Source organism: Ctenopharyngodon idella, chromosome 5, assembly GCF_019924925.1.
Source record: "Ctenopharyngodon idella isolate HZGC_01 chromosome 5, HZGC01, whole genome shotgun sequence".
Taxonomy (NCBI): Eukaryota; Metazoa; Chordata; class Actinopteri; order Cypriniformes; family Xenocyprididae; genus Ctenopharyngodon; species Ctenopharyngodon idella.
Window position 1 is genome coordinate 21,874,507 of NC_067224.1, and position 10,003 is coordinate 21,884,509.

The window sequence follows — 10,003 nt, forward strand, 5'->3', positions numbered from 1 at the left end:
TACTGTATATGTTCATAAGCTTAATCTAATGTATTGAAATAACAAACTTAATAAAAAGAACAAATATATACACTGTCTCCTCTTCATTAATATAGTCAACTTCTAGAACTCAATACTGGAGGTAAAAAGTGTTAAAACATATGTTTCATGAGTTTACATTAGGGATATTTGTTCAACTAAAATAGACTAAAAAAGAGCAGAGTTGACATACCCACACATTTGCACGCTCAGTATTTCCATTGTTCATATGAGAATATGAATGCCATTTGTGTGTGTAAGTTTGCCCTTAAAAATTATGCTCATGCACGTTAGTAGCAGTGGTCATTATAAGGAACTTTATAAAGTGTTGTCTCTGCTAAATCCCAATCATGGCCAATTTCATCTCAATAAATACAGAGTTTTGATTTGAGAACCTTACTTTATTTGCACAAGCTCTGGTTTCCTGAAATAATATACATATGTGACTTAATGCAATGTTAAATATCCATTTTGATGTCATATCATTTGAATGAATACAATACGATTACATTTTATAAATATTTTCATCATCATATATTCTCAAATATTTTTAAATACTTTTTTGACATTGTTTTAAACAATACATTTTAGTACATTTTCAAGTTTACTGTTCAAAATGATTGTAAAATAATATAATTTAGTAGACTTTCTGTTCCATACACTCTATGCTCTTCATAGAGCCACTTTTAGCCACCTTGAGGGGTTTCTGTAAACTGACCACTTAAAGAAGACAGGTAAAAGAAAATAGAAGTTGCATTGCTATCCAGTTTGTCATCATGCCAGAATAGATGTAGGAATGTGCGTGTGATAGTTGAATATCGCCTGGACAATCATTAGGTATCAGTCGCACAGTTATAAACCTGAATTTGATAAGCATATGGATTGTAAAAATGTTTTTCTGTTGAAACAGAGCTTACATAAAGTCTGTCGCTTTTGCTGTGCCTGCATTGCTGGATTTTTCATAATCAACTAGTACTATTATGGTGCAAACCTACTGAAAACTGCTAATATCTTCACAAAAAGATATTCCCCAATATCAGGAAAACAGATGTCAAACACTAAGTATGTTTACCAGCATATCAGTTTCCTCTACAGTTACTATAAAAAAAAAAAAGAGTTACGTTTATGTTTACAGTATTTATTATTAATTTATATTCTGTATTTATGTAAATGGTCTTATACTGACAAATACATTACAAAATATATGTCTCCTGAGGAAAAAAACTTCTTTAGAAGTGCTTGGATATAAAATAAATAATTAGATGTAATTCAATATAATGTAAAGCAAACTGTACCTTATTATGTTCTCTTTATGCAAAAAAGGACTCAAGATTTGGTCGTTGCCATTGGTCATTCATTAGCACTGACTCTCAATAGCCATATATTGAGAGTCAGTGCTAATATATCTATCTATCTATCATATATATATACACACACATTTTCAGTTGTTTTAACAACAAAAACTATTACATGTTTGATAGTAAGGCTTTGCTTTTTTCTCTAAAAGATTTCAGACGAAATTGCCTATTCCAATTGTCTTGAATTTTGGCATTAATAATCCTTTAAGAATATTGACCTTTCTTTGAGTATATCAGTAGGATGAAAAAAATAATCCTTGTATTTATCCAGCTGTGTCTTCATTCTTTCTTAAAAGTGTTCAAAGTTCTAATTTTGTATTTCAGTGTCCTGTTCTTATGGTTGGTCCCACTCTCATTTTTCCCCTCTCTCTTTGTACGCTCAGGGTAGATCCAGCATGCCGTGTTCCTGTAGAGCAACTTCATTTCTCTTGTACACTTCTTCTATCGCTCTCACTACCCTGTTCAGCACCACAGAGGCTTCTGCCTGCGTTCCCACACACACCAACTTGTAGAAATAAGGTCGTTCAGGCATAGCAAGAAAGGCCAGCTCTGCTCCTTTCCTCACCAACCAGGTGTGATGGTGGGCCAGCGTGCGCTGGTAAGTCTCTTTGCAGAGGTCAGAAGGGCTTTGTAGACGCTCTCCTTCAGTTGCATCCTTCCCTAGTTCCTGCAGGAAGGTTTGCAGCCAGAGCAGAGCGCGGTGTAAGCGCAGCAGAGTCCTGCAGCCTGAATTCGTCTGCTGGTGAAAATCTACTAAACCATTCTCTAACTCCCATTTAATCATAGACCGGATAGAAGTGTATCCAAATGAAAGTCTGTGATTCAATTCAGAGTAGTTAGAAGATCTGTTATGAGATATCACCATGCCTGTGTCTCTTTGCGGAGTCATTTTCTTCTCTGCCTCTTTTTCCGCTTTTTGGGCCAGGTCACGGATGATGGTGGTTTTTGACTCAATTTCTTGTGAAATTAAACCCACCATTGGTCCTAAGGCTTCCAAAAAGCTTAAATGCACAGAAAAGAGGAGACATATTTTAAACATGCATGTTTCTACTTGCATATAGATATTATTATCATCAAAGAGTTGCAGTTCTCAGATTTGATTGTCCAGTTGGTGTTGTAGAGTGGTATGTCCGAATTCATATAGTGCGTCTCATGTACTTGTGCACTATTTTATACTTCCATTTTGTAGTATAAATATTGTGAGTAGTGTGTTCACAGTGAAAATTCCAAAAAGAAAAAGTATCTAAAATACCCAGATGTGAAAATAAAAAGTGTGAAATGTTGGACACTTTATGCACTCAACTGTCGCAGCTTTCCTTGCATAGCGGAGGGAGAGGGGCTATCAGTCACCGATGCCAGATGACAAAAATAATCTTATCAATATACAATAGATGGATGCATGTATTGCACATTATAAGTGAAAAGTGTATAGTACAGGGGTTCTCAACTCAGGCCCTCAAGGTCCACTTTCCTGCAGAGTTTTGCTCCAACCCTAATCAAACACACCTGAACACTGAAAGATAAGGACTTCAGGATTAGTAGGAAGTTGCAGGTAGGCGAGTTTAATCAAGGTTGGAACTAAACTCTACAGGAAAGTGAACCTCGAGAGCCAAAGTTAAAAAAAATAATAAAAAATACACTAAATAACGTATCTAAAATATAAGTTACTCAGTGATAACTTCTTGTTTAATAAAGTTTGTGTTTGTGATCATGCTGCACTCTTGCTTGTATATGGCTTAATTATAGAATTTGGAATATTTAGGTTAGCCTAGCCTGTTTTATGATGAGATTATGTACGTTAACCTACTTGATAAGCTCATCCCAGCTTGCTAGGTACGGCTTTAGTAGCACATCATTTGCAGAGACTGGTGCTGCCTGCAGATGAGCCTGCAATTTGGCAACTTGAAACCTCTGACCAGGACACACCCTCAGTGGAGCCACACCTTCATCTGAACTATTAACTATAGTCAAAGATAGAGGCTGGGAAAAGACAAGAAATGGAAATGTGAGGTAAGGAGGACAGATTTCTAGGAGAGTAGTGCAATAAAATGAGTGACAATAAATGGGCAAAGTTCCTGTTACCACGCACAGACTGAAAATGACCTATTGACAGCTTCATGTTATATTGTGTTCTCTTTTATATTTCACCATTCTTACCTTGTTTTTTACTCTAGAAGCTATCGGACAAGTGTTCCAGTGCTCCAGGTTCCCATCTACAATGAGAGGCAGAAGATGAGAGAATAAATAATTTTAAACAGGAAGAGAAAATAAAAAAAGTAATACCTAGGTAAATAACATAGTTAAATCATTTAGCTTCGCAGAGTTGAAGTTGATCAGACTCCCACATAAACACATCCAGAAGGTATATAAACTGTATTACTGACTTGCATGAGATAAAGAAATCAATTGTAAATATTTCTCTGAATATTAAAGGAGTAGTTAGCGCCAAAATAATAATAAAAAAAAAACTGTCATCTTTTACTCTTCCTTATATCGTTTCAAACATATATTACTTACTTTTTTCATGGAAAACAAAATTATCGCTGATACCAGATTGTAGAGCCGGTGAGATGAACTCGAGAACTAAATCATTCTGATTCATGAACAAATCGTACACTGAATCATTAAAAAGATCAGACTCAAAATAATTTTTCAACATTTGGTTATTCGGACACCGCTACTTCTCTCATGAACTTTAAACATATTTAAGATATGAAACAGGATAAAATGTCTTTTCAGCATCTGTTCATGTTTATTTCCTTGATGTCATGACAACATATGTTTTTACATTAATTCATCAAAATGATTTAAGCAATTTCAACTTTATATGTCAGTTTAATGTAATTTAAGTTGATTATACTTAATAATTGAAGGCAGCAACTGAACTTAGTTTTTCACTTGACAAATCTTTTACAGTGTCATGATCAATCAGCTCTGCTGTAACAGCCATACTGATGGACAAGTAACTCAATATCAACAAAACTGATATTTATGTAATCACAAGCTTTATTAAGATTATTAAATTAGAAAACAGTAAAAAAATTATTAACCTAACCCTGAAAGGTAGCTTTGGTGTGGAAGAAAATGAGGCCTATAAACCAATTCTACATTCACCAAATATATTTTATTCAGAAAAAAAATTGCAAAACTTACATAGCCACATGGAGCCAAGCAAAAGGAGGATAAAGACAATAGCAACACAAGCCCTGAATTTGACTCCCATAATGATCCACTGTCCTCTTCTCTGCTCCTCGGGTGACCTCTCTTTCCTTCTCAGTCTATTCACACATACTCTCTCTCCTGAGCATCTCTACTCCACCGCCACTGTGCTCAGTACCTTTCTTCTCTTATACAGTGTGTTTTTGATTGGGTTTCAATCTTCACTCCAACACAAACTGCCAGGCGAATCCTAACCCTCATGTGTTTACACTACTGAACAGACACAATCTCTATGTAACTTCCTGTTTTTTGTTACTCCTCTCTTTCTGTATCTCCAGTTTAGTCCACCACCCTAACTTATGCTAAGTTGATTTTTGCATGTTGTTTTTTTTTTCTTTCGTCTCTTGTCCTGCTCTCTCTGTATTGTCTCCAGTGATGTTGCTCAATCTGAGAGTCCATAGATTAGTCAGGAACAACAAATCACTCCTTATTAGGCAAGCCCTAAGCAAACTGTAGTAACCTTTACACTAACGCGCACGGACACTACACACTTGTACAACACGTGTCACAAATAAATTGTGAAATCCTGAAATCTGCAGGGGAAGGTCCCATTTTTATTTGCCCAATATGTGCATCTCTCAGCGAAAGAGGGAGAGATTTCTTTCTACAGAAAATAAACACTGTTTAAAAGATTCAAATGTCCCATTCAAATGTTGAATTCAAATGCGTCACATTCAAATGTTCTGGTTAGGTGGCTAAATAATGTTAGTTTTTATTCTTTAATTACCCTAAATTCATATATAAGTATAATTTTAGTGAAGTTGACACACTTTTCAAAGAGACCGTGATGTTTAATTTAGAATGGTTAAAATTGCATGACAAGGCCCGTGTTAATCAAGTCAACACTGGACAGTCGCTCTGACATGAAATGTCAGCGAGCACCTTAAAAAAAAGCTGTCATGCCCTAAAAACCTCACCCCTCTGGTTTGAAAGATGATGAATTTCAATGCCCCAGTTTGGCAGAGTAAGTGACTGTAGGCATTAGCAGTTTGACTCTGTGTCACTATATTTAGACCTAGCTGCTAATTCATAGACCTCAGTTCATTTGCACAAAAGCAAACATAGTCACTCATCAAGGGTGATATTATCTGATCAAAGCTATCAATAATACACACGCTATAGATTATCAATGTTATTTCCCTCCTAATGATTAAATTATTCTTATCTCTAAAGGTGATATATTAACAGTCAAGACAAATCAAGAAAAATTTTTTATTTTCAACCCTCATTCTGACCCTTTGTCTGAAATGAACCGTTTTTACGGCATCTCCTTTAAGGCTTGTCAGTAAACGGCTACTGTTATGATTGGCTAACATCATTGCATAGGAAACAGTATCAACACCCACTCATTATTGCACGTGAGTAAGTGTTTTGAAAACATTATCCATATAAAACCGTCATTTACAAACAAAGCATTGTGAAATAATTTACTTACGGTAAGTTTAGTTGCTATGATGCACCTACTGTCAGAGCCAATGCAGTTTGCTGCTTCATCTTTCAACAAAAGTTTCTTTGCAAACTCTCCTTTAAGGCCTGTTCACACCAAGAACGATAAAGATAACGATAAAGATACAGTTCTAAAAATCGTTCTAATATAATGGATTAACATGGAACAGTGCTCTGTACCAAATGCCACTTTGTCAACACTAGCTTTTATAGCACCCCAATCTAAGAAAAAGATGAAAATAAAAAAATATCTGGGTTAAGCAAACAAAAGTTTGGACAGCAGTTCAAAAAAAAAAAAAAAAAAAAAAAAAAACTGAGAGGAGTGGCAACCTTATCAAGAGCCATGTCTATAGCAGATAACCCTACCCTCCAGTTGGGATGGTACTTTTAAAAGATGGACTGAGAAGGGTCTTATCATAATTGATCAGTTATTTAAGGGAAGTACATTGCACTCATTCTCTGATCTTAAAGAAATGTTTATTTTACCGTCAAGTGATTTCTTTCGGTACCTACAAATAAGAAACTATATTACAACTCGTAAGGACAAGGAAATAATTATGGAAGCCCCAACTAAAGCAGAACAGTATTTTATTGATATAAAGAAGCAATATCTATTACATAAAAGACATATGTCACACATATATAGCAGACTATTTCTTGATTCAACAGATAATACACTCCATATAAAGACAAAGTGGGAGTCTGAACTAAACAAAATTGAGGATGAGACATGGGAAAGTATATGTGCAGAATTTCATAAGGGAATCAATAGTCACAACTGGAAAGAGTTTGACTGGAAAACAAAAATTAGGTTTTTTTTTAGAACACCATTGGCAATATCAAAATTTGTTAACAGTCCAGAAGCAGAGAAATGCTGGAGGGGATGTGGGAAGGTAGGAGACCACACACATATATTTTGGGACTGTCCGAAAATATCCACATTTTGGCAAGGGGTAAAGGCTGAGATCATGAAAATTCTGCATATAGACTTGCCTTCTACTCCCCTGTTTTCTTGCTTGAAGGGATACCCCAGGATTGGTGTAGTAAAAACAAGAGATATATCTTGCATGTACTCTTATTAAGTGCACAAAAAACTATAACAATTAATTGGATGAAGCCACATTCTCCAACAATGGCCCAATAGATAGAAAAACTTGAAACTATTTATAAAGTGGAATATTCGACTACCCAACTCCAACTGAAAGTGGACATCATCTTACAAAGGTGGACACTTGTTAGTATATATCTGGATCCATTAAAAACTAATTGATCAGTAAGAAACTTTTATTTATTTGCTGTTGTATTATTTGATTTTACACAATGCTGTATGTGTTTTCATTCTACTCTTTTTATTTACTTATTTTCCTCTCTTTCTTTATTTGAGTCAATGCTGTTATCAATGAATGGTTAGTTCATTGTTTGTGATTTGTTTTAATGTATAAAAATAAAGTTTTAAAAAAAATTGTTCTTAATATAAAAGAATATCACTGTCCACACCACAGCTATAATGATAATGATATGGAGAAACGATATCGCTGGATTATTTTCATGATGATTTTTTTTTCCAGTTGTTGTACGATAAAACACAGACAGCCAATCAGAATCCATTATAATTTTAAAGTCTTTTTAAGGTAATTTAAAATGGCCGACGACATTGCACACAAGTTAATCACCAAGGTCCAGAAAAAGCCACCTCTGTTTGACAAGTCAACCCCCCTTTTCAAGGATGCTTTAAAGAAAATGGATATATGGAAAACAATCGGCCATACCCTCGGAATAAATGGTGAGAATTAATGAGGTCATTATGCCAGGATAGCAAGTGTAACCTGGGCCTCATTTATAAAGCGTGCATACGTACGTACAGATTTGATTACAGTGTGCATAAGCTTAAAGGTGCCCTAGAATTGAAAATTGAATTTACCTTGGCATAGTTGAATAATAAGAGTTCTGTACATGGAAATTACATACCATGAGCCTCAAACACCATTGTTTCTTCCTTCATATGTAAATCTCGTGCGTGAAAAACACTACGGAAAAACAGGCGAATCTCAACATAACACTGACTGTGACGCAACAGTCGGGGTCATTAATATGTACGCCCCCAACTTTTGCATATGCCAGCCCATGTTCAAGGCAGTATTAAAGAGATAGTTCACCCAAAAATGAAAATTTGATGTTTAGCTGCTTACCCACAGGGCATCCAAGATGTAGGTGACTTTGTTTCTTCAGTAGAACACAAATGATGATTTTTAACTCCAACCGTTGCGGTCTGTCAGTCGTATAATGCTTGTCAATGGGAACTCCATCTATAAGAGTCAAAAAAACATGCACAGACAAATCCAAATGAAACCCTGCGGCTCGTGACGACACATTGATGTCCTAAGACACAAAACGATCGGTTTTTGTGAGAAACCGAACAGTATGTATATCAATTTTTATCTCTAATACACCACTATGTCCAACTGCCTTTACACGCATGGCATCCGGTGTGTGAGGTCTGAATGCACTCTGATGCCGGAAGTGATCTCTCGCACTCACTGACATATACACGCGAGAGATCACTTCCGTCATCAAAGCGCGTTTTTAGACCTCACCAACCGGATGCTCAGTTGGAAAACAGTTGGACATAGTGGTGTATTAGAGGTAAAAAAAAAAATGATATAAATACTGTTCGGTTTCTCGCACAAACCGATCGTTTTGTGTCTTAGGACATCAATGTGTCGTCACGAGCCGCAGGGTTTAATTTGGATGAGTTACCGCTTTATATATCAGTTGCGCGGTTTGTTTACTGCTTGCTATCTGGGTGTGTTGTCTCCCTCTTAGCCTGCTGTTATTGGTGATGTGACTTACGGGGTTTGGCTAACATGGTTTTCGCTAGTGATTGGCATTTACTCAGACAATATAAACATGCCTCGACCAACAGTTTTTCAGTTTGTTTTGCTGCTGCAGCCTCCTCAATCTCCCGGAGTTCCTGGTCGGTATACTCCGGTTCAAACAAATTATATTACAGTTTATAAAGTTTGAAATATGGATATTTTTCTTACACAAATTCATTGCTTTGCTTCAGAAGGACTTTATTAACCCCCCGGCGCCGTGCATTTTTTTCTGTCTTTAGCATTTGGGGCACCATCCACTCCCATTATAAGGCAACATTATTTAATATAACTCCAATTATATTTGTCTGAAAGAAGAATGTCATATACACCTAGGATGGCTTGAGGGTGAGTAAATCATGGGGTAATTTTCATTTTTGGGGGAACTATTCCTTTAACATGCGTGTACTATACAGGTGCTGGTCATATAATTAGAATATCATCAAAAAGTTGATTTATTTCACTAATTCCATTCAAAAAGTGAAACTTGTATATTATATTCATTCATTACACACAGACTGATATATTTCAAATGTTTATTTCTTTTAATTTTGATGATTATAACTGACAGCTAAGGAAAATCCCAAATTCAGTATCTCAGAAAATTAGAATATTACTTAAGACCAATACAAAGAAAGGATTTTTAGAAATCTTGGCCAACTGAAAAGTATGAACATGAAAAGTATGAGCATGTACAGCACTCAATACTTAGTTGGGGCTCCTTTTGCCTAAATTACTGCAGCAATGCGGCGTGGCATGGAGTCGATCAGTCTGTGGCACTGCTCAGGTGTTATATGAGCCCAGGTTGCTCTGATAGTGGCCTTCAGCTCTTCTGCATTGTTGGGTCTGGCATATCGCATCTTCCTCTTCACAATACCCCATAGATTTTCTATGGGGTTAAGGTCAGGCGAGTTTGCTGGCCAATTAAGAACAGGGATACCATGGTCCTTAAACCAGGTACTGGTAGCTTTGGCACTGTGTGCAGGTGCCAAGTCCTGTTGGAAAATGAAATATGCATCTCCATAAAGTTGGTCAGCAGCAGGAAGCATGAAGTGCTCTAAAACTTCCTGGTATACGGCTGCGTTGACC

The 10,003-nt window shown here is 36.1% G+C and overlaps 1 protein-coding gene across 1 annotated transcript; it reads right to left on the bottom strand.

The window, feature by feature from the left end:
- Positions 1–371: 371 nt before the first annotated feature.
- On the bottom strand, positions 372–4,681 carry gltpd2b (glycolipid transfer protein domain containing 2b). Its single transcript, XM_051892955.1, has 4 exons — positions 4,530–4,681; positions 3,534–3,589; positions 3,184–3,356; positions 372–2,377 (listed from the first exon to the last, which is right to left on the bottom strand). The coding sequence occupies exons 1-4, from the start codon at positions 4,597–4,599 to the stop codon at positions 1,756–1,758; spliced, it is 921 nt and encodes a 306-aa protein (XP_051748915.1). The 5' UTR covers positions 4,600–4,681; the 3' UTR covers positions 372–1,755.
- Positions 4,682–10,003: the final 5,322 nt, after the last annotated feature.